General features: G+C 37.5%; 1 protein-coding gene across 2 annotated transcripts in view; it reads right to left on the reverse strand.

Annotated features, from left to right (window-relative positions):
- LOC121430446 (tyrosine-protein kinase fyna-like) overlaps window positions 1-21,082 on the reverse strand; it is a 48,371-nt gene extending 27,289 nt beyond the window's left edge. Inside the window, exons 1-4 of one of the 2 annotated variants that reach the window (XM_041627712.1) lie at window positions 20,948-21,082; window positions 7,100-7,311; window positions 5,407-5,500; window positions 4,764-4,862 (exon numbers count right to left, since the gene is read on the reverse strand). In XM_041627712.1, coding sequence (XP_041483646.1) covers window positions 4,764-4,862; window positions 5,407-5,500; window positions 7,100-7,283 — 377 coding nt within the window. In that variant the 5' untranslated portion in view covers window positions 7,284-7,311; window positions 20,948-21,082. Of the gene's footprint in view, window positions 1-596; window positions 1,181-4,763; window positions 4,863-5,406; window positions 5,501-7,099; window positions 7,312-20,947 lie in introns of those variants that run through there. The other variant, XM_041627713.1, reaches the window with a different exon arrangement.
- Window positions 21,083-25,729: the final 4,647 nt, after the last annotated feature.

The raw sequence follows: 25,729 nt of genomic DNA on the forward strand, positions 1-25,729 counted from the left end.
TGCTGCAGTGGGATTTGAACCCCGGACCTTGTGGTTCAAAGTCCGAAAACTTATCCACTGAGCCAAAATACCTCTACAAGAGGAGATAGTGAATTAGGGTCAAGACACAATGGTAGAGGAAGGGAAAGAGAGCAACTCACAATCAGATGGATAATTTTATGTTTTTAGAAAATACATGTAGGTAGGGGAGGGGGCTGAAACCCCCAGGCCTACCCCCCGCCCGTTCTTCGGCCCCTGTACATGCAATCCAACAACAATATGTTTGCTGTCCGCTTTCTGATTCCCCGTAATTGTACCGGGAGAAAAGGGTGTCTTTACTCAGGATTACCATGGACCCTACATGCAGTTATATGTGTTATACAGGTACTCACTCTTCTCGTTTCATGTCTTTACTCAGGATTACCATGGACCCTACATGCAGTTATATGTGTTATACAGGTACTCACTCTTCTCGTTTCATGTCTTTACTCAGGATTACCATGGACCCTACATGAAGTTATATGTGTTATACAGGTACTCACTCTTCTCGTTTCATGTCTTTACTCAAGATTACCATGGACCCTACATGAAGTTATATGTGTTATACAGGTACTCACTCTTCTCGTTTCATGTCTTTACTCAGGATTACCATGGACCCTACATGCAGTTATATGTGTTATACAGGTACTCACTCTTCTCGTTTCATGTCTTTACTCAGGATTACCATGGACCCTACATGCAGTTATATGTGTTATACAGGTACTCACTCTTCTCGTTTCATGTCTTTACTCAGGATTACCATGGACCCTACATGCAGTTATATGTGTTATACAGGTACTCACTCTTCTCGTTTCATGTCTTTACTCAGGATTACCATGGACCCTACATGCAGTTATATGTGTTATACAGGTACTCACTCTTCTCGTTTCATGTCTTTACTCAGGATTACCATGGACCCTACATGCAGTTATATGTGTTATACAGGTACTCACTCTTCTCGTTTCATGTCTTTACTCAGGATTACCATGGACCCTACATGAAGTTATATGTGTTATACAGGTACTCACTCTTCTCGTTTCATGTCTTTACTCAGGATTACCATGGACCCTACATGCAGTTATATGTGTTATACAGGTACTCACTCTTCTCGTTTCATGTCTTTACTCAGGATTACCATGGACCCTACATGCAGTTATGTGTTATACAGGTACTCACTCTTCTCGTTTCATGTCTTTACTCAGGATTACCATGGACCCTACATGCAGTTATATGTGTTATACAGGTACTCACTCTTCTCGTTTCATGTCTTTACTCAGGATTACCATGGACCCTACATGCAGTTACAGTCGTCCTCAAAATTATTCATACCCTTGTTGATATTTGTGATTTTTCATGTTTGTGATGAAATGAATGCATTTTATCAAGTTTCTCTATGATTTATGTGTGACCTTCTAGTGAAAGAATAACAACAATGCACAATTCAAGAAATTTCTCTTTTCAGGGGTATTTTATTCATAGATATTCAAACAATGTCATGTTCAAAATTATTCATACCCTCGGTTTTCTGAGTCCAATGTCTTTCATTAATAGTCAATAGCATAGCCTTTGTTCTTTACGACTGCTTCTAGACGATTCCTGTAAGTGTCCACAAGCTTCCTGCACGTCTCCTGCGGGATGTTGGCCCATTCTTCCTTGGCGTAGGCCTCAAGCTGGGTCAGGTTAGTCGGGTTCCTAGCCATCACTCTGACTTTCAGGTCTCGCCACAAGTTCTCGATCGGATTCAGGTCAGGACTCTGACTTGGCCATTCTAGGACGTTGACATCATTGTCCTTGAACCATTTCTTCACCAGCTTGGCGGTATGCTTTGGGTCATTGTCTTGTTGGTACTTCCAGTTAGGGCCAAGCTGGAGTTTTTCGACAGATTCCTTCAAGTTCTCATCAAGGATCTGGATGTAATCCTCCTGTTTCATGATTCCTTTGACTCTAACGAGGTTCCCTGTGCCACTGGAAGAGAAACATCCCCATAGCATTATGTGCCCACCACCATGCTTGACGGTTGGCACAGTGTTCTTTGGATTGTATGCTTGCCCTTTCTTCCTCCAGACGTATTCAACATCCATATGGCCAAATGACTCCAACTTCGTCTCATCAGACCACAGGATGGTTGACCAAAAGCTTGGATTTTGCTTCAGATGACCTCTAGCAAAGGCCAGTCGATCCTTCAGGTGTTTCTTCCTAAGCAACAGTGTCTTCCGAGGCCTGCGTCCATGGAGACCTCCTTTGTGCAAGACTCGCTCGATGGTGGACTGGGACACCTTCGTCCCTGTCCGGTCAAGCGTTTCAAGTAGGGCCTTGGTTGTGGTCCGGGGGTTGTTGTTGACCTCTCTGCAGATTTTCCTGGCAAGTTTAGGGGACACCTTGCACTTCCTGCCACGCCCACTAAGGTTCTTCACAGTGTTGTACCTCTTGTGCTTCTTGATTACTCTCTGGACTGTTGCCACAGGGACGTCATACTGCTTGGAAATGGCCTTGTAGCCTTTTCCCTCAATGTGGGCATTCACAAGACGTTGCCGTAGGTCCTCACTGAGCTCCTTCTTGGCCATGATTATCAGAGACTGAGAATAACCAGAATGCTTTCCTCTATTTATACCCTTTTAGAAAGATGCTATTTTCTATCATTGTTTAATGGCTTCTTTAACAAAGAGGGTATTTAATTCATTGGAACATCTTGAAATGACTATAGAACAAAGAATAGCACATTCCCAGACAGTGAAAATAATGCGCATTGTCATAAAAGGACATTTTTGCTGAGGTATTGGCAAGGGTATGAATAATTCTGAACAAGTGCAAAAAATAAGTTTCGACCCTATCTATTATTATGCTAATGAAGACTTGCCAGCTCATTTGTCAAATCATGCATACCAACAAGCAGACAAAAGATACAAAGAAAGTTACATCATAATAGCTTTTACAAGTAAAGAATCTACCAAAGAATGTTTTTCCACAAGGGGTATGAATAATTTTGAGGACAACTGTATATGTGTTATACAGGTACTCACTCTTCTCGTTTCATGTCTTTACTCAGGATTACCATGGACCCTACATGAAGTTATATGTGTTATACAGGTACTCACTCTTCTCGTTTCATGTCTTTACTCAGGATTACCATGGACCCTACGTGAAGTTATATGTGTTATACAGGTACTCACTCTTCTCGTTTCATGTCTTTACTCAGGATTACCATGGACCCTACATGCAGTTATATGTGTTATACAGGTACTCACTCTTCTCGTTTCATGTCTTTACTCAGGATTACCATGGACCCTACATGCAGTTATATGTGTTATACAGGTACTCACTCTTCTCGTTTCATGTCTTTACTCAGGATTACCATGGACCCTACATGAAGTTATATGTGTTATACAGGTACTCACTCTTCTCGTTTCATGTCTTTACTCAGGATTACCATGGACCCTACATGAAGTTATATGTGTTATACAGGTACTCACTCTTCTCGTTTCATGTCTTTACTCAGGATTACCATGGACCCTACATGAAGTTATATGTGTTATACAGGTACTCACTCTTCTCGTTTCATGTCTTTACTCAGGATTACCATGGACCCTACATGCAGTTATATGTGTTATACAGGTACTCACTCTTCTCGTTTCATGTCTTTACTCAGGATTACCATGGACCCTACATGAAGTTATATGTGTTATACAGGTACTCACTCTTCTCGTTTCATGTCTTTACTCAGGATTACCATGGACCCTACATGAAGTTATATGTGTTATACAGGTACTCACTCTTCTCGTTTCATGTCTTTACTCAGGATTATCATGGACCCTACATGCAGTTATATGTGTTATACAGGTACTCACTCTTCTCGTTTCATGTCTTTACTCAGGATTACCATGGACCCTACATGCAGTTATATGTGTTATACAGGTACTCACTCTTCTCGTTTCATGTCTTTACTCAGGATTACCATGGACCCTACATGCAGTTATATGTGTTATACAGGTACTCACTCTTCTCGTTTCATGTCTTTACTCAGGATTACCATGGACCCTACATGCAGTTATATGTGTTATACAGGTACTCACTCTTCTCGTTTCATGTCTTTACTCAGGATTACCATGGACCCTACATGAAGTTATATGTGTTATACAGGTACTCACTCTTCTCGTTTCATGTCTTTACTCAGGATTACCATGGACCCTACATGAAGTTATATGTGTTATACAGGTACTCACTCTTCTCGTTTCATGTCTTTACTCAAGATTACCATGGACCCTACATGAAGTTATATGTGTTATACAGGTACTCACTCTTCTCGTTTCATGTCTTTACTCAGGATTACCATGGACCCTACATGCAGTTATATGTGTTATACAGGTACTCACTCTTCTCGTTTCATGTCTTTACTCAGGATTACCATGGACCCTACATGCAGTTATATGTGTTATACAGGTACTCACTCTTCTCGTTTCATGTCTTTACTCAGGATTACCATGGACCCTACATGAAGTTATATGTGTTATACAGGTACTCACTCTTCTCGTTTCATGTCTTTACTCAGGATTATCATGGACCCTACATGCAGTTATATGTGTTATACAGGTACTCACTCTTCTCGTTTCATGTCTTTACTCAGGATTATCATGGACCCTACATGCAGTTATATGTGTTATACAGGTACTCACTCTTCTCGTTTCATGTCTTTACTCAGGATTACCATGGACCCTACATGCAGTTATATGTGTTATACAGGTACTCACTCTTCTCGTTTCATGCTGTCCACGGGGGCTACGTAGTTACTAGGAATATATCCTTCCTTTCCCGTCCTTTGTGATCTTGCTTGCCACCAGTCTCCCTCACTAATAATAGGAAAAATAAATATCTTTTGAAAAATTATAGTGATATAAATTCAAAACCAATGAAAAAAAAATAAAGAATGATCAAGTGACTCTATGAAAACTGTCAAGTAAAACAACATCATTCAAATTTTGAGTCCATAGTTTAAATTCATTGATATATTTAAAATTTAGACAATGAATGTAATAATATTGTGAAAAAGCGATAATAATATTTTACAGAATTCATTACTGGTATTACAAATTTTGCTATTGTGTTTTGTTTTATCAGGAGGGAAACCATTCTGGGGTTCTGGAACCAGTATTAAAACGTATAGTATAATTTGGAGTATCACAAATACTGTTTAAAAGGATGGGTATTTTACAAAGTCCATACAAAATTATGATGAGTTTACATGTACATCATTTGCAAAAGACCCTTAATAAAAGACCCCAACTTGTTTTTAAATATTAAGCTGTACCTATCAAATAATAATTTGAAGACATGTTACTCTCTGATTCCTTTCTTCTTTTCTGAACGATTCTGTTTTCAATCAAGGTAACTTACGTCTTCGTAACATCCAGGATATCTCCTTTCTTAAAGGCAAGATCATCTTCCGATCTTGCATCGTAATCGTATAAGGCTGTGTACGGATGTGATACTATGGCAGAAGATAACAAAAGAAAAATTGGCATTATTTGGTGTACTTGGGGGGCTGGGAGGGGTTGGGGGAAATATCTTACAGTGTTTTTTTCATGAATCTCTTCATTCATGTTTCTTTATTTTTAATATTCTCATCTTTCATGTTTCTTAAATACCTAAATTCAAATTCTCTTAAGTTTCTGATATTATTTTCACAGGCAAATCATGGGCAAAAAAAATCAGATGTCGGATCATTTTGGCTAGCTTGCTTCATCTATTTCCTTCATACTGGGTACTCATAATACTTGAATGAGAGGAACTGAGAGCAATATGGCCATAAGTCTTGAATTTGCTCAATAAAAAGGTGGTTTCTTTTATAAAATATGCTTTTTCAATTTTCATTCAGTTCAACATACGATATCTAGGTTGCACAGAGAGTTATTATCATGAAATTGGTATACTTTTATTCAAAAGCTAAATACCGGTATACACCCTCAAAAATGCACAATAACACGTAATTTCGCGACAATGCGTTTAATAGAATGTAAAACGGCGAGGGTGGTTGAGGGGGGAAGGTACACACAAAGTCTATGGAAAGGTCACGTTCCATAATTCAAACATGAATAACCTTGGTATACAGGGCGCTAGAGAATTAAATATGGTCTAATCTTAAAGCTCAAAGTGAGCAGTATTTAATAATCCAACACTCTTTTTCAATTTATTTTAATTCTAATTTAAACTAATAAATTGTAAAAACCCTAAAATTCTACATAAAATTACCAAAATTTCTTGCATAGGAACAATTTATGGCATGATTTTTCGGCTGAACCGAGATGTATTATTGTGAAATTGGTTTTATTTGAAAGCTGAATTTCAGCTGTATTACATGTAGGGGTGATAGTAAAGCTTATATTAATTTGAGTCATTTTGCTCGATAAAATGAATAAAACAAGGGTTGTTGAGGGGTCGTGGAAGCAATACACATTTGCATGCAACTCCATGGGATTGTTGTATTGCTCGTATTAAACATGTGTAACTTTGGTTTCCAAGGTGCATGTGTACCTTTGGTTTCCAAGTGCTGGAACTTTGATTTTGGTTTCATTTTACAGCTAAATATAACAGGTATAATGATACATATCAAACAATTATTAATTAATTATGATTAGAAATTTAAGGCAAAAACTGTGTTTGGTTTTCAATATTTGAAATTAACATAAATTTACCTCTTAAATTTACCTTGATGAAATTATTGAATCCCCCTAAATTACATCATTTGAAAGGGAATTTCTTGAGCAATACAAATCTGATGTCTACGGTACATGTTGTATGGGCAAAGAGAAAACAAAGATGGATAGAAATAAAGTATATTGGGGGTCCTATATAATTGAACATTTTCATTCATGAAACGTAAGCAAATATGCCTACCTATTTTTAATGCCATTTCCTGAATCTTCATGAAATTTCCTTTCAGAAATAGTATACTTTTGTATGGATAGGGTGAATATTGCCAAAGTTATAACCATGTTTATACATGTACCAGATGAGCTGTAATTAAATGTGGGTGACGTATTAAACACAAATGGGGCGAGTTCTAGATGCATTGCCATATCAAACTGACCTGGTTTTGGTTTGACTGCTGGTGGTATGATCATGTTGATTGGTATAGAGGTTTCAACCCCACCTCCGCTAATACATTGACTGGAATGACCCGAGTATGGCATTGGACGGTGAGGGGAAGTGGTGGTTGTCTGTCCCTGCCCATACTTATTCCTACTGTCTTCTTTACTTTTAACGCATCCCATGGTGGCGCACTCCTACAGGATTCCACTCCTGGAGATGAGAAGAAAGAGATGGGTGAGACAGGTTTGAGCATTTGTAGTTCAGAAACTTCGGTTTCAATCTTAAATATTAATACCCAGCTTGTGCATAGGGCATTAGACTTTGCTTTTGGCAAGCTTCAGCCCTGGGGGTGTTTCACAAAGATAAGGCGTACTTAAATGCCAATGCGTACACTACCAGTCACAATTCTTTGACTCATTATTACCTGTTTCAGGCAAGGAACAATAGAATCTGTGGACCAAATCTATTGTTCTCTGGTTGAAACAGGTAATCATGATTCCCCATGCCAACTAGACGTTTAAGTGCGAGTCTAAGGGGGGGGGGGGTGTTGCAAGAAAATATTTGCAATCAATTGCAAATATTCTGTTGCAATTTTACAAGCAATAGATCAATTTTAGTTGTAGCAAGTCATACTACAGTCCTTGTTTCAAGAAACAGATACATGTAAGCAATCGATCACAAATTTACAATTGATTACAAGAGATATGATTGATTCAGGCACAAAAATAGACTTGCAATTGATCGCAAAATTCTTGCAACGCCCAGAAGTCATACTTCAATCTTTGTGAAACAACGCCCAGAAGTCATACTTCAATCTTTGTGAAACAACCCCCCTCCCCCGAGCATTTTCAGTGTACAAGCATTTCATTTCAAGGAATGAATCCTGCCAATTCTGCATTTACCCCACCTGGGTTGAGAGCAGCTAATAAACTCCTTGTCTACGGACGTTAACGCAATGGCTGGGGTTCAAGCCAACAACTTTTAATTGAAAGGAAAAAGAGCACTAGACCATGACCACAAACATTGAAAGGAAACCTAAAATAAGAAATACCAAGAAAACCCAAAAGGTTAACGTTTGAAAGAGATAGGATAGGGAAATACAGCTGTTTAAATAATTGCATCACCCCATTTCAATTCAAGAGTGGCTTTTCAAATCTAAATTGTAAAATCATCAATTTTGTTAGTACTTATTAAAAAGGAAATTCTCCCATTTATTATCAGTAATTTATTGTTTTCTTCTCCCTTGAGACAGTAATCAAAATATACAATAGACATACTATGTCTATAAATAAAAATCTCCATAAAACTTTCAAAAAAGGTTACAAATACCGGTAGTCATTTTGTGTATTGAATCAAATCGAGGACTACAGTACATGTACTGTACAGTGTGCCTAAAGGCCAGGTCCCAGTGCAATAACGGTGCAAAGCGGATGTAAAACATAGAAAAATCTAGCCATGCGTTGGAAAATGCTATACATCCATTGTGTACTCATTGCATATACATGTATGTGTTTCATACGCTCTATCCATCGACCATCCATCCACTGTGATTTTACTCCTGGAGCGGATGAAAACGGATGGAGCCAACCCCAAATTTTGCTCGTCTGCAGTGTCTCTAGGGCCGTCTGCACCATCCCGAGTTTTTAAATTAGCGCGCTTTTTCTGATCCGGCAAATTATCCCAATATGAAATTATCCCAATCTCAATCTCAGTGGGACCAGACCTTTACATTTGACCTTTGCAAATACAGCTAATTTGCTCATAGTTTTAACAAATTCAAATTCTTTCTGTTTCTTTTTATTTTTTCTGAATTTTCAATTACATATACAATGTATAGAATTAAATGTGTATTTGCTTACCGAAATCTGGTTTTTCTCTCCCTTAAAAAAAAAACTTTTTTTCACTTTTGAGAATAGGAACAACAATCATAATATCCAAAGAGTTAAAGAGAAATGCCAGTACATGTAGTTGCAGTAAATACTGATTTCATAAGAAAGTCTGTAAAACCAGGCTTAATTGTCAGTATATCATCGAGGATCTAGATCTGGTACAGTTACATAAACTGAACTTTGTGAAATCTTGAAATGCTCACACTGAAGATCACCAACACAGATAAGCGCACGTGGGACAGTGTATCATTATTGCTTTGAATGTCGGCCCGACGCTTGACCCGAATCCTGTGCTTATTTGCTAATTTCTCAGCAATTACACAATTTCTTCCAGAATCCTTTGCACTATGTTTTTTTTTTAAACAAACAGACACTTTGGTGGTCATTTCATTGGATGGATTCTGTATGAACTCATTTTTATATCATTACCACAACTGGCATAAAAGATACCAAAAACATTTTTTTTAAAAAGGTTGATCAAGCTTCAACATGTACAGGTATATCAAGCAAAAAAAACGTAATGAAGCATCATGAAAACTATATGAATATTGTTAATATAATTATAAACCCTGTACATGTATTTCAAAATATGAAAAACAACATAATACAGAGAATTAATTGAATCTTCTATATTTAATGGTAAAAATTTCTTGCAAATACATGTCAAAATTTCCTCTCCAGAAAGTGAGCATTATTACTTTTCTCACATGAAGTCCTCACTTTGCACGAATATTCACCAAGTACATGTTCTGCAACTTCCAGATTGATCAAGCCAGCCAGATTCTACAAGTGATGTTGACAAAGAACTCCACCACTGAAAGATCATCAATGACACTCCAGTATCATCAATAAAACCGGTGTCACTCTCTATTCTTCAAATATAGGATATCACGCATTTGTCTTCATTCAGCCAAGTTTCTATTCGGTCAAACAAGCACATTCATTGTGCATTGTGAAACTAAAATTGCCACTTAACCTTTTTACATCTACATGTACATGTATGTATAGAATCCAGTATGAAACAAGAGAACTACATGTATAATGAATCAAGGAGTTGGGAGAGATATTGGATCTTTAAAGACTTTATACAGTACAAGGCTCCAAACTAACATTTTTATCTTGGTGGCCCAATCAGTCCACCAAATTCATCAATTTCATTTCTTGTGTGGCCTGTAAAGCATATTTGGTGGCCCTTAAACAATAGAAAACAACAATTTTTATCAAAACTTTGGTAGCCCAATCGGGCCACCAAGTGTGGGCTCTTACAGAATTTTAGTGGCCCGACTCTCATTTTGGTTGCCCCAGGCCACCGGGCCATTGCCAATGTCAAGACCTTCTTTATATCAAAGGAGTGTTATTTGCAAAATAAACAAGCGTGCATGTACATGGACATGTTTCCAGAACAAATAGGCCTTTTCCATACAGTACAAAACATTGACACACTCCAGCTGGATAATTTTAAAGGGAAATCCACCCCCCCCCCTTTGAAAAAGAAAGAAAGTTATTTTATAAATTGCAATGACCAATCAGGATCATTGTTGCATATATTGTGTCCAAAACACTGACCAGGAACCAATCAGAATTAATCATTCATTCAAGTAATTTGCAATTTGTTGCAAACCTTGTGTTACGTTGGACTGGTATTGGCATCAATGAAGGTCTTCTGATCTTATTTCCTTCCTTCCTTGTGCAGTATGACGTTGTTTGGCAATAGACCATGTCTGGGTATTCACTGGCTAGCGTGATCAAAGATTTTAATATTCCTGATTCTCTTTAAGTGGGTGTCTCACCTTTCTGATACTCTCTGCTTTTTATATTTCATAATTCCACTTCTTTAAAAGTAAATCTGTACGTTCTTTTCTATCAGTTTTATTCTATAAACATTTTGTACAAGAATGTACATCAGCAGCAGCGGCTTGCAGCATCATCATTATCACTTTCATCATCATCATCATCACCATCATCATAATCATCATCATCACCATCATCATCATCATCATAACCATCATCATCATCACCATCACCACCATCATCATCATCATCACCATCATCATCCTCCTCATCACCATCATCATCATCACCATCATCATCCTCCTCATCACCATCACCACCATCATCATCATCATCATCATCACCATCATCATCATCCTCCTCATCATCATCATCACCATCATCATCATCCTCCTCATCATCATCATCACCATCATCATCACCATCATCATCATCCTCCTCATCATCATCATCACCATTATCATGATGATTGATGATGATGGTCCATTATCATCATCATCATAATAATACTAATAGGCATTTATATAGCACCATCTACATGTATCTAGAAATATTCTATTACGAGGCACGTTGTTATTATTACCCCAGCTTTAGCTCGAGATGCCTTTCAGCGCTCAGAATGCATTCAAGGAATTAATCCTGCCAGGTACCCATTCACCTCACCTGGGTCGAGTGCAGCACAACGTGGATAAATTTCGTGCTGAAGGAAATTACGCCATGGCTGGGATTCGAACCCACGACCCTCTGTTTCAAAGTCAGAAGACTTATCCACTGGGCCACAACGCTCCACACCATCAAGACCATCATCACCACCAACACCACCACCATCTCCATTTACCACTATTTCCATATGACAGCACCATCAATATCATCATTATCACAATGGTCATCATAATCACTGACAGTCTCGTCATCATCACCCTTTCATGATTATCATAATCAACATCAAATCGTCACGATGATCACAATCATATCAAATCATCATTGTAATCATTAAACTCGCCAAGAAAATTCATCAACATCATCCTCATATTCAAAGCATATTCATGATCATCATCATACAAGATACATGAACATTAGATCATGGAAATTCTACATACTGTACACTTACATGTAGATAAAAATGAATAGCAATACTCTGTAGACTCCAAATGAATCACATACACAGTGTGTATTGTCTTATTCCCATTACATGTAATATTAGGAGGAACATGAGCAACAAAAATTTGAGCTCCAGTCATTGCTTCAAGGTGAAGTGCAATCAAGAGGAAAAAAAAAACCTTCAATACAACGGAATGACTCAAACTTCCTGGTTCAAACTTCAAAGTATTCCTACACATATGAAAGAAACATGATAAAAGAAACATTCATTCCATTTAAAGTTTATTTAGGTTTAGAGTTCATAAGGTTTTGTTAAATGTTCAATTTATCTTTATTTGAACCATCTTGTACAGTGTATGTACACTGTATTATTTATTTGAAATATGCTATCTTTTCATGCATTCTTGTACTACATGAACTTGGTTTTAATTGTCTCTATAAATGTATTCCCGTTGCAGCATTTGATAAGACTTACATGTACATGTAAATGTCCTTCAAAGCTGTCTCCACATCCTACTTTACATATCTATATATTGTTTTTAATTTTGAGTAAGATGAAATTTAAATTGAAAATTTTGTATTAAATCTGCAACATACATGTATATGTACAAATGGAGTTCCCAGTTGGATTCCTTAGTCCATACTTCAGTTTTCTATTGTACGCAACCATGCAAGCACTTCCAAACAACTCTTTGTGTATTTGACATGAATAAAAGTACGTGTTAAAGTGATTTGTTATAGTGCAATAAAAGATATTCACATTGGGCATGCCCACGCATTAAAGCTGTGAAACCATTGCCCCTCCAAAAACAATTCATAACTTTCGCTTTCACTAGGAGAGTCGCGTGATAGTGCAGTAATTGAATACTATACAACCAGGGATACTACATTGTACAATACAAGGCAACATGCAAAATGACAACAAAATATTCATACATGTACATGTATGGCAGTACACTTTCTTTAAAATGTCTTTGATTTCTAAGAACATTTTTCTTTGGGAATACATTCCACATAATATAATTTATTCAAAATTGACTGTTTCATGAGGTCAAGAATTGATTTGTGCCAGGATCAACCTTGTTGGTTACCTTGCTGATGCCGGGGACTGTGTTAAAGTACCTGTATGAACAAAAAACAGTAATCGGTATGTACGGTATTTGTCAAATCTTCAGTTGGCCAATTTTTTCCCAAACATACTGTATTGCACTGAATCCTCCATTCCCTTCCAAATTACATGTACATGTACTTCTCAAATGGTTATAGAAAAAAGAGCTTTATTTATAGCATTTTCTTCTATACAGGTCTGTGTATAAACAAAATTGTTGACCAAAAGAAATTTTGAGTTGAAGAACTTTGTAAAAAAAAGTGGAGCAATATACAATGCGATAGCGGGAAAATTATACCCTGCCCTAAAAAAAATCCTACATGTTTGTATTTTGTTGTACAGATCATACATGTAGTGTCATTTGGAGTTGAAGTTTCCTGCTTGGAGTTAAACTGATAAGATTGCCATGGAAACTGGAGATAAGAGGACATCAATTTCCCCAAAAGCAAGAATAAGTTTTGGTTAAGGGCTTTTATTAAGAAGAAAATGTAGGTCTGCGTAAAAGGTATTTTTAATTGAGCAAGCGCTGGACAAGTAAATGGTTTTACAAAAGTTGAGGTTAATCACTACAGTTACCAATTGTGAACTCAACTCCATACTGATCAATTTCAAATCTTAATGTAAAAGTTTAAGCCTTGGGGTCCATTTTACAGAAAATTATCACAAATCTGTTCATTTTCAATAAAAAGAAAATTCAATTAGCATACTCGTAGCTTTAATAAGCAAATATAGGAACGTAGAGTACTGCCAGAAAATGGGGAAAAAGTCAAGCACCTCTTAACCTACATGACATGTATACAGAACATGTAGCTGGGCACACTGAAATGTGGGTGATCAGGCCATGATTATGAATAATAATCTGCTTTTATAGAGCACTTATTTGGAACAGATACTACAGTATATTATTACCCCGGTCATTGGATCCTGGCAGGCCCACATACAATGTATGCACTTAAACTTGGATCCCAAGTTGGATGGAACCTGGCATGATACAAGGATCAACATGCTAAATTTCAATAATTTTTTTTCTAAACAATGCTCATTTTTACCCCCCAAAACAAATCCAAGGGCAATGAAAGCAACGTGGCCGCCCAAGTACTATCATGGATCCTACTACACAAGACATGCATTGAATAGCCTTGGATTATAAAACAAAAGTCCTGCAAGTACATGTACATGATCAAGAGTAGTGTGTACAAATTATATAAAGTGTGATTCTATTAAATAGAACCCGATACTGAAAATTATGTGATTTGATACTGTGAAAGTAAAATCTGACCAAAAAAAACATTGACAACTTTCTGAAAATATTATTAAAATAACAAGCATGAAGGTCATATTGTTTATATACCGGTAAATGTATATGGAATTATGATTATAAAAATATGTCCTCCAAGAATATGAAAATAGAATTGAGTGTAGACTTATATTTTATTGTGTACAAGTATGTATTAAATAGAATAAGTATGATTTCATGGAATAAAATATTAAAGATAAAGAGAGGACATGGTGTAATCAGCACTCCTACATGTACATGTACCTTACATGAACTGCATATTCATTAAATAACAGAATTTTACAAGATATTGTTGAACCTTTAAAGTTCAATAATTTCTTTTTCATTGATTTATTGAAATATATTTTTAACATTTTGCCTAATTCCATTTTCATTTTCAGATTATATACTTCAGTCTCAAGTGTCCATTTAAATGGACTTATTCAGTGTTTGATTTATGTAGCTCTACAAATAATATTTCCTCTAGCAAATAAAAAAAACAATCATTTCAACTTTTGATATTTGGTAATAATTCTATCAAATGATTTACTCAATTACACTGTCAAGTTTTGAACAATATACATTTCAGGCATATTATATATGAAAAAAAGTTCAATTTTTTGGTAAGAGAATTTGAATTTGAATTCACTTAAATATTAATTAATGTCTTCTTTGATCAAGATCATTTTTCTGCCATATAGATTTATTGTTTTCAATACATATCAGAAACTATTTCAATAGCTAATTTTATTTTGGAAATCTACTGAGTTTATCAAATTCATCTTTAAAATTGAAATTTTCCTTAAGTTTAAAATCTAGCAACTTTTCAACATCACAAGCAAATTACTTGTCAAGAATACACCTACAAGGAATATTCTTCTGAATGAAAATAAATAGTTTAGTATGTTGACTTTTCATTTATTGTCTTAATCTGCTTTTGCTAATTCCCATATCTTCTATAAAAACCATGAAATTTAAAACCAGGAATGTTAGAAATAAATTGAAGGTGATGGGAGATAAAGATGGAATTTTGATTTATAACTAAAAAAGGAAAAAGGGTGATAGACAGTTAATTACCGAAGAACCAGAACCCCCACAGACTAACTCTACAGCCTATTAGAAAAATAGACAACTTTTAGATCTGAAGAATGGCTCAACAAACACTTTTGGCATATGATCAGATAACATACATACATGTAGTGCATTTAATGTACAATGTGCATGCCTTTTACACTAGTCCTCTAGCATCAACTCATTTAGACATGGGTTAGATTTTTTTTGGTCAAAAAAAAAGTTTTGAAATTGTCTGACATCCATGCCAGCACTGACCACTGTAAAGACTTTCAATTATGCATCAAGTGTTTATGACGTGAAGATTTACAGGACTACAGGTCTACAAGTACACACTCCCGCACAGATGATGATGATGATGAGAATGAAACCAAAACTTTAGAATTTACTTTAGTCTGGGAAGTTTAGATCTGCAACATGGTCAATCAATCATCATAATGATGCTGTCGTCCAACTCTGCATCTGAAGACACTGAAGATTGCTGACCAGTGAGTCTTCATTAAAGACTTTAAAGGAGAATGAAACCTTTGAAACAAGATAGCTTGTGTGAAAACAGAAAATCCACGAAACAGATCAACGAAAGTTTGAGAAAAATCAGACAAATAATGAGAAAGTTATGAGCATTTGAATATTGCAATCGCCAGTGATATGGAGATCCTCAAATTGGCTATGTGACAAGGATGTGTGATGTCACTTGTGAACACCTCTCGGGCTCTCCCCATTACTTTAGTATATATTTCACTTAAATTGCCTGTTTTATCACATCTATCAGTAGATCATGTGTTCTTTCTATAGGAGGGCATGTAATACAGAATTTTAAAGAATACATCATGGATACAGAGTTTGTATCACCACAAATAAAAGCAGACAGAGACATTTTGAGTGTATTTTATAGTCCATCAAAGGGCAAGTTGTTCACATGTGACATCACACATCCTATTCATTGTCGCATTGCCAATAGAAGGATCTCCATAGCATTTAATGCAAATACTCATAACTTTCTCATTATTTGTCCGATTTTTCTTAAACTTTCTTTGTTCTTATTTTTTTATTTTTCTGTTTCAACACAAGCCTACCTATTCCACAGGTTTCATCATCCCCCTTTAAAATTTCTCTCCTACTCCCGTCTCGATCGGCCATTTTTGTGATGAATCGTAACAAAACGGCCGATCAAGACGGGGTAGAAGGAGAGAACTTTTAGTTTTTTGAGGTTCCAGTCTGTGCCCAGATGTCAGGAAAACTCGTCAGAACTTCATCCACACAATCATGGTAAGTGCATAATTTCTGTTTTCACAATTCATTTGGAGAAATATTTAGACCATAAATCATGCTAGTCCCGTACATGGTAAGCCCCTGGGCTCCCGCCGCTGCACGGGCGGGAGCTCCCTGCGTTACTGTTAATAGTGTTGGTTGTTCCACTGAACTCCACTCCGTTGGCTCCAATCACCAAACACAGAGACTGAAATTGTAGCTCGATCTGTACAGGGGACTCAATGGCCATATGCTAATGCAGGGGTTTCAGCCCCCTCACTTTTTTCCAAAACCGTATACAAAAATGTAAAAATTACCACAGGATTGTGATTTTTTGCATGGTCAGCCCCCCACCCCCACTTTTGGCTCAGCCCCCCACTTTGAAAACCGTTGCGCGGCCCCTGTTTAAGTTTGGATAAAACAGCGAAGTGAAGTTGCGTGACAGCAGAAGTCACTGTTTTTCCCCATTTTAAGTTTATTTTTCCCCTTTTAAGTTTATTTTTCCCGTGTACTGTTGGTGCATTTCAGGCTAAAACAGAATAATAATCTTTATTTTGGTACAATTTTTTCAAAGACAAAAATTGATGAGCCCCGTCGGGGGATTTCGCATTGCTAACCAGCCCTCGAACTTATTAATATTATTATGGTGGCTGCACGATAGCGAGCCGTCTGTGGAGAAATTTTTTTCTAGTAGGCCTAGGCCCTAGGCCTGCTAAATCAATGTTTAAAGGTCAAGTCCACCTCAGAAAAATGTTGATTTGAATCAATAGAGAAAAATCAGACAAGCACAATGCTGAAGATTTCATCAAAATCGGATGTAAAATAAGAAAGTTATGACATTTCAAAATTTCGCTTATTTACAAAAAAATAGTTATATGAACGAGCCAGTTACATCCAAATGAGAGAGTTGATGATGTCACTCACTCACTATTTCTTTTGTTTTTTATTGTTTGAATTATACAATATTTCAATTTTTACGAATTTGACGATTAGGACCTCCTTGCCTGAAGCACAAAATGTTAAAATAATGGAATTCCACGTGTTCAGGGAGGAATGAATCTTCATTTCACATGACAATGACGAGAAAATCAAAATATTTCATATTTCAAACAATAAAAAACAAAAGAAATAGTGAGTGAATGACATCATCGACTCTATCATTTGGATGTAGCTGGCTCGTTCATATAACTGTTTTTGTGAAATGAAGCGAAACTTTGAAATGTCATAACTTTCTTATTTTACATCCAATTTTGATGAAATTTTCAGTGTTATGCTTGTTGATTTTTTCTCTTCTAATTCAAATCAAGGTTTAGTTGGGGTGGACTTGTCCTTTAAAACATCCTCAAAACATAGACAGCTGCCAGCTGTCTAGGCCAATCTCTAATGTTAGATCTAGTCCTTGTCGGCACTAATGCAGTTTCGCACCGGCCAGTTATCAGCATCACCAATATTTGTTCCTAAATGTCATGACAAGTCTCTCAGTCACATTTCGAGGTCAATATATCCACCACTTTTCAAAATATCGTGATCGGGAATGGCTGTATTTCGGCTTCAATCTCAATGTCGTTGATCGACACGGCGTAGACATCGCTTCGCAGATCGCTTGGATTCACTGTGCACCGTAATGTTGATATGAACTGAAGTTAGCAACCAAATCATGCGAGAATGTTTCGAACAAACTGCCAGCATGCCGCATGCGAATCTATGTTCGCATGATTTGGTTGCTTACTTCCGTTCATATCAACATTACGGTGCACGGTGAATCCAAGCGATCCGCGAAGCGACACGGCATAGACATCACTTCGCAGATCGCTTGGATTCACCGTGCAATGTAATGTTGATATGAACTGAAGTTAGCAACCAAATCATGCGAAAATGTGGGGAACAAACTGCCAGCATGCCGCATAGTCTGCTGGGCAAACCCTTCGCTCGAGTTAAGGGTCTGAATGTAAAGCCTACTCATGCCTTGTGTACTGAAGGCTCTCTCGCGAACAGCAAGTTTTGTATGTGCTAGTCTTTGCGTGGAGGCACACTTGTTGATCAAAGTTCCAATGAGGGTCTGTGCCTGCAGACTACATGCCGCATGCGAATCTATGTTTGCATGATTTGGTTGCTAACTTCAGTTCATATCAACATTACGGTGCACAGTGAATCCAAGCGATCCGCGAAGCGATGTCGATCAACGACGTTGAGATCGAAGACGAAATACAGCCATTCCCGATCACAATATTTTGAAAAGTGGTGGATGTATTGACATCGAAATGTGACTGAGAGACTTGTCATGACATTTGGTAACAGGTTAAGCCTGAGTCATATCGATTATTTTGAAAACCGGTGTTCGACAGCTCTAATTCGATCGAACATCGATGCGTCGAATATTGAAGGCGGGGAAAATTTAGTCTTGTTTTTGCGTCGATGCGCTGCGCTTTGCATATGCACTATACGCACTGACGGTCTGCGCTGGCGTTGGCCGGGTGAGCGTTGCACAAGCAGATGACAGCAAAGTTCGTTTGTATTTTCCATGATCACAAAACACACAAAAAAGGCCGGGGACCAAAGCAGAATTCTTCCCAAAATATCTTCAACAATGATATTTGCAGATGACAATATATAAGTTTAAAATGAAACAATAATAAAGACATGAATCACGCAGAGTCGATCCGAATGATTTTCGGTCAACTAGCATTCGCAGTCCATTCACCAGCCCCGTCCGCAGCTCCGTACACTCACTCTCCCGAAACGACAGGCGTGCTTGACGTCAGCGCCAGCAAACAAGTGCAATCAACGGAGAGCGCTGTAACTTGCCTGAGGTTGTGTAGTTGGATCCAAAATGAGCTCCAAATAAATTTATGGGAATAAATACATAATTTTCTCTGGATGGTCATTTGAATTGCTATTCAATGCTGATATAAAGATTGTGAGGAAAGATTGTGGAATATGAGTTATGACGATGTTCGAGAATTAATCCTGATAATGACAATCCAGATTTTTAGACGCAATTGAGCATGCGATCGATCAAAATAAATACGAATGGTTCGAATCGAGCCCTAAATTCATCTAAATTATTAAGATTTAACAAGATTTTATGGTCATACTTAGAATATTGACGATGTCAGCAAAGTATGTTATGTTCATATGGAAGAATTAATACTGGGATTATTTCTATGATTCCATTTCTGGACGTCTCCTCCAAGCTCCGAGAAAATAAGCACAATGCGCATGCGTGTTCGATGACGTATGACATATTTTCCCATTCATGAAATCAGAGCCCAAAGTTGGGCACAAACTAGCTTCATATTGATGGGAAAAAAATCGCAATTTTCTCTGTTTTGTCATGTAAAATGTTATTATATGGTGATATTACGAACTTGAACAGAGTTTTTGCATGTAGACAATGTTCGAGAATCAATCCTGACGTGATGATTATTTTTTTTTGACAAGTGCACTAAAAAGTCAAGTCGATCGTCATGAGATGCCCGCCATTGAAAATTGAAACGAAATACAAACGTTTCACATCAAGCTCTAAATTCATATTAATGATTATCATATGCAAATTATTGTTAAATATTACGATTAAATAATGTTCTATGGTCATGATATTAATATTGTTCATGAAAGCAAGATTTATTTTACGTTGATCGCGTCAATTTCTGGCCATTTTCTGGTTTGATTAAAGAAAAGTACTGCACATGCACGATCGATGGCCATGACTTCCATTCATGAATTCATCGTGCATAAATTATCTCGGCACGAGCAGACGAGTAAGACTCGAACTATGATCGAAATAAACTTCAAATTAATGGTGAATAGCATCATAATTACACAATCGGTTTCATTTTGGGGGCAATAGAAATCAAGTAAGTAGTAGTAAAGTTGGACATTGCTGATATTTTAATGATTGTGTAAACCAAACGAATCGGCCGGCCGACGTTTTTTTTTTTTTTTCGATGCACCGATTTTGCAAAATCTGCACCGGTGTTCGATGACATCGATCGAACACCGATTTTAAAATCGAATCGACTCAGGCTTATAACAGGTATTGGTGCATGGTGATTAGGTGTGCTGGTAATCGGCCGGTGCGAAACTGCATTAGCGCCGTCCTTGTCCACGTAGTCAATCAATTCATCATCATTCATGTTCATGATGATGTCAACTGGTGGTGGTCCGACTCTGCATCCGAAGACGGCCGACAGAGAAGACTGCACTGCGAACCAGTGCAGCAGCGGTGATTCGTCTGCGGACCAGCGGGAACCCTCGGGCCAGACGGCGTCTCGAATGCCGCCTTCTGCCGAGACTTGATTCCACAACGAATATGACTTTACAACTCATAAAAATGTGATTCAAATGACATATAATTACCAATTAAAATGTAAAGGAGGTCTCTGCTTCTGTTTCAGCTGAATAAAAGATGAAAATCCAGGGAAATCCAATATTCTAAAGCCTTCCCATTCAGCTTCAATCCAAGTCGTGACAATTTCACGAGCACTTCCTTGTTCTCAAATAATTGCAAAAGCAATAGCGCCATCTACCGGTACGGTACCGGTACTCGTAAAAATTAGTGAGGATCTCTATGGGCCACAGTCTGTGAGGCTCCGATTTATTCTGTTTGTCATCATCATTATCATCATCATCAGTGTACCCCCGGGGGAGGGGCACTTCCATTCACGAGTGGATACCATGCGTGACCATGGGGTCTCGAAAAGCACCCTAAACACGTCATTTCCATATTCTGAAAATGCACCCCTTAACAAGTAATGGCGTGTGAAACCCTACCCTTAACAAGTATTGCAAACAGAACGATACTCTTGGCAAATATTCCTTGAAATGAACCCCTAAACAAGTACAGGAATGTTTAATTGTTACGGGTCCTTCGGTCGTCGGCTTTACCTTATGTGGTGTAGTACAGTACGACCCCACCTTCTACACTTCGCGCAGCTCGGACTCTAAACCACTGAGAGATCAGTGCTCTAAACACGAAGTGTTGGGGCAAAAAAGGACATCCTTTATAAAATGTTTTATTTATGTTTTATCATCCCCGTAAATTCGACCCTAAACACGTAATTTTCCTAGCGAAATAGATTTTTTTCATTACTTTTGTGTTTTTTACACCCTTATCTCGTTACGTACGTAACGTGCCCGATCGTGAAAAAGACAACCTTTTTACGTGTTTTTTGGTCGCGCATGGTATCCACTCGTCAATGTAAGTGCCCCCCCCCCCCCTAGTGTACCGCAGTGTACGGAAGAAGAAGGCAAGCTTGTTGAGACTTCCGGTCGTTCCTTCTGAGAGTACTTGTTCCAACTTGACTATTTTAAAAGTCTTGTAAATTACATGCATGCATGTTGCGTGGAGGGTGGATGGATATTTTATTTAGGGGAGAATTTTGATTGCAAGACAAACGTTTGTCCAGCCTGTGTTTGAAAGAGTCAATAGAGAGTGCCGACACAACGGATACATATCAATTTGTTGTGTACAAAAAACGCTCCTAACATAAGGCATATAAATGGGACGTTTAACGCACAGTCACTAATACGCGCCGCTGTCTTCGCATCGTGCAGGCAATCTATGTGTATAGTGGCGGGCTGCTACATTGCGGTGCAGGGGTGTTCAACTTACATATCGTGAGCGCACTCAGCTGCGTGTTTTCACTTCTTCTCCTTTCTCTCCTTTTCTTGTCATTTTTCCTCGCATTACTTGTTTTCATAAATTTCCCTCTCACTTTTCCTTGTTTTCTCACTCCCTTCAGTTTTGTAACTCTTCTTGATCACTTGCATTCATTGGCACACCCCCCGGTCAAAAATGGTACGGTCCTATCCAACATACACTCAAGTCGTCGCTGTACGAATAATGAAAACGTGCAAAATTCTTCACGCGCTGCGTTGCCTAGCTATGAGTGTGTACTGTGTACACACAATGCCATCGGCTGAACCCGCCAAACTATAGTGACCAATTATTGCAAAAGCTTTTGCAAATGTGAAAAGTGACAGAGGTTTTTTTATCCAATCAAAATAATTCTTAGGTATTTGCAATCTACAGCATTTTCTGCAAAATGTCTTTTTTTGATAGGGATATTGTGACGTATATGTTTTTTTTACAACAATGTGAAGTCGCATCAAACGTTTCGTTTCCCGCACTTGCCCATTGGCTCATGTACAAATGGATTTCCAAAATCATCAAGAAAGGTTCCAAAAACCTCAAAGTGACAGAACTTAATTTGACTAAAATTAAATGAAAATCATTTCATGTTCAAGGTGAGAATCTGCTCTTTTCTATTCTGTTTTGATAGATCACCTTGTTAACGCGTTTGGGAGATATCTTAGCAAATCCGTCAAAATAGGCGTATTTTTCTATTATTCTCCATAGGGAAATAATTTAACACGCTACGCACTGCAAAAAAGGAGCGCAAACAAATTGATATGAGGAAGAGTATTCCATAAGTAAATGAATGAACAAATACTAGGTAAAAACACATTAAAAAATCAATTTATTGATACCATTAATAATAATCATGCATTATAATTTTAAGTAGGGCCCACTGGTAGAACAATTTTCAGAACCCAAGTTGAAGACCCTTTCTTTTTTTTTGCTCGTCAATTTTTTTCTGGTGCAAAATGTCCTTTATATTCTGTTAAGGATTTTTTTTTTCCTTTTCATTTTTTGGGGGGCTTTACAAATTTTTGGGCGGACGATTTTGTGGAAAATCCTAGGTACGCTACTGGTATTAAGTATTTACCTAACAACATTTTTCACCAAAAAAACTTCTTAGGGGCCTACATTATTGCTCGGTCCGCTCGCTCGCACTATTTCAAATATTAAAAAGGCAAGTATATGCTTAGATGGAAGTATATTCGCTTCGTGAATTGGGAAATCCCTGGCTTCACTCGGGAAGCAGCCGCCAGGGCCTCGACAAGAGGCTAAGATGGAAGTTGCTCGATTATTGGAATTGTAGCTATACTAATAATGATAAATTAAAAAAAAATGCTGAATATATCACAAATGATGCTTGGTACACTGAGAATTCAAAGTACCGAAAACTTGTTCATAAGTTATCCCCTCTTGTTAGAATGATTTTCTATTATATAATATCTCATAGATCGTCGATCAACAACCTTATTGTTTTGGGGAAATAATCCTCATATTGTTTGCTGATATCTTATTCCTCGGTTTTTTTTTTGTTTCATATGTATTTGAATGTTTTGTTTTGTTTTCATATAAAAAAAGAATGAATACTACATGAAATTGTTACCCTACATTTCATACAGTGGGTGAATTGTAAATCACGACTTATTGCCAAATAAAACAAGGAATAGAATAGATCTGACGTATTCGTAAATCCAGGCCATTGGCCCTTGTCATGCTTGTTTCCCGGTGGGGCCCGTCATATACATTGCTGTACACACGAGTGACCCCAAAAACGCGTTTAAAGGGGTGATAATTTTTTTTCTTCTGTTTTGGACGCGGGCCGTACGTGCACTCGTTAAGGGTATAAAAAAACTCACCGATTTTTAAACAAAACATGTCTCACTAAATCAATTCGAGCACTAGGCGCGAGCTGAAATTTTTGTGACCCCAAACGGGGACATTATCTGTTTAGGAATTCATGAAGAGTATACGTATCCCACCATAGTCATCTAGCGCGAGTGCATTTTGTATGCATTGTAACCATGAACATGATACGTATCTCCCTAATCAAATATTGCGAGCGCGAAGCGCGAGCTGAAGAATTTTGTGATTTAGACCTGAAGAAAGGCATTATAAGGCTTGTATAGGAATTCACTATAAGACCATACGTATTTCACTAACCAAATTATGTGAGCGCGATGCTCTAGCTGAAAATTTTTGATATTCAGACAAGAAAAGGGACATTATCAGAACTTTTTTTATAAGTAACTGATGAAGAGCAGACATATCTCACCAATCCGATAATGCAAACGTAAGGACGGACTAAAAATGCTTTATATTGAGACCTTATAGGGCAATCCCATTAATTGGTCAGGGAAAGAATTGTGTCACTACATATATTCATAATTTTTATAATAACTCGAGATACCAGGATTTTTTGTATTACGCAATTTTTTTGTATTTGGTGTATATTGACATGAAAATAGTTTGTTAAACAGACGATGCGAGCGCTAGGAATAAAAATCTTATGGAACACGATATAATATAATAAAGAATAATGTTTTCTTCCCCAGCTACTTTTCTCACTTTCTTTCTCCTTTTCCCCCGTTTGTTTGTTTGTTGTTGTTTTTGCGAGTCGATTTGGGGGCACGTGTCCCCGTATTTACGTCACTGCCACTACATACCTATTTATAATAAATATAAGAAAAACAATAACTATTGAAAATTAGAGAGAAATACAAAGGCAATGATTATGTGAAAAATACGTTTTATTTGAGAAAGCTTATATGGCAAACTAATCAATAATTTTTCAAATAATTTTCAGCACGCTACAAAAGTGCCAACAAACATACCATGCAGGCTTTACATCAATCACAACTTGGTTTAATTTTCGCTTATATACGCTTATTTCCACTGACCTCATGAAGCATACATTGAGGTCTTCTCTAATTGATAGGAAGTTTTCGAAATTGCGACGGGGACTGATACTACAATATAGAAAATCTATTATCAAAACCCTTCATGACAAAGAACCATAGGCGGCGGAAGCGGGGGGATGGGGGGACGTGTCCCCCCTACATTTGTAAATTTTATTTGGGGGATGGTCCCCCCTAAATTTCTTTTTGATATCCTTTTTTTTGTGCTTGTCAATTTTTTTTCTGCGTCCCCCCTAAATTCACGTGGACCCCCCTGAAACATGTGTTGTCCCCCCCCTCCCCCCAAAAAATTAGGTCGATGAACTTTTTTTTTTTTTGCTTGTCAAAAATTTTTGGTTAGCCACACCTAAAATTTAGGTTGATAACCTTTTTGGGGGGCGCTTGTCCAATTTTTTACCTGTGTCCATCTCAAAATTTCAATTGGACAACCCCTAAAATTTTTGGCTTCCGCCGCCAATGCAAAGAAGTCTTTGTCGAAAATCAGTGAATCAAAAACAGCTGAGTACGAAGTGCTTTCAAATCAAGCTTGCATCGGTCGTATGGCAAGCCGTATTGATATATATTGTGATTTTGTGATATCACGAA

Source organism: Lytechinus variegatus, chromosome 17 (genome assembly GCF_018143015.1).
Source record: "Lytechinus variegatus isolate NC3 chromosome 17, Lvar_3.0, whole genome shotgun sequence".
NCBI classification, from domain to species: domain Eukaryota; kingdom Metazoa; phylum Echinodermata; class Echinoidea; order Temnopleuroida; family Toxopneustidae; genus Lytechinus; species Lytechinus variegatus.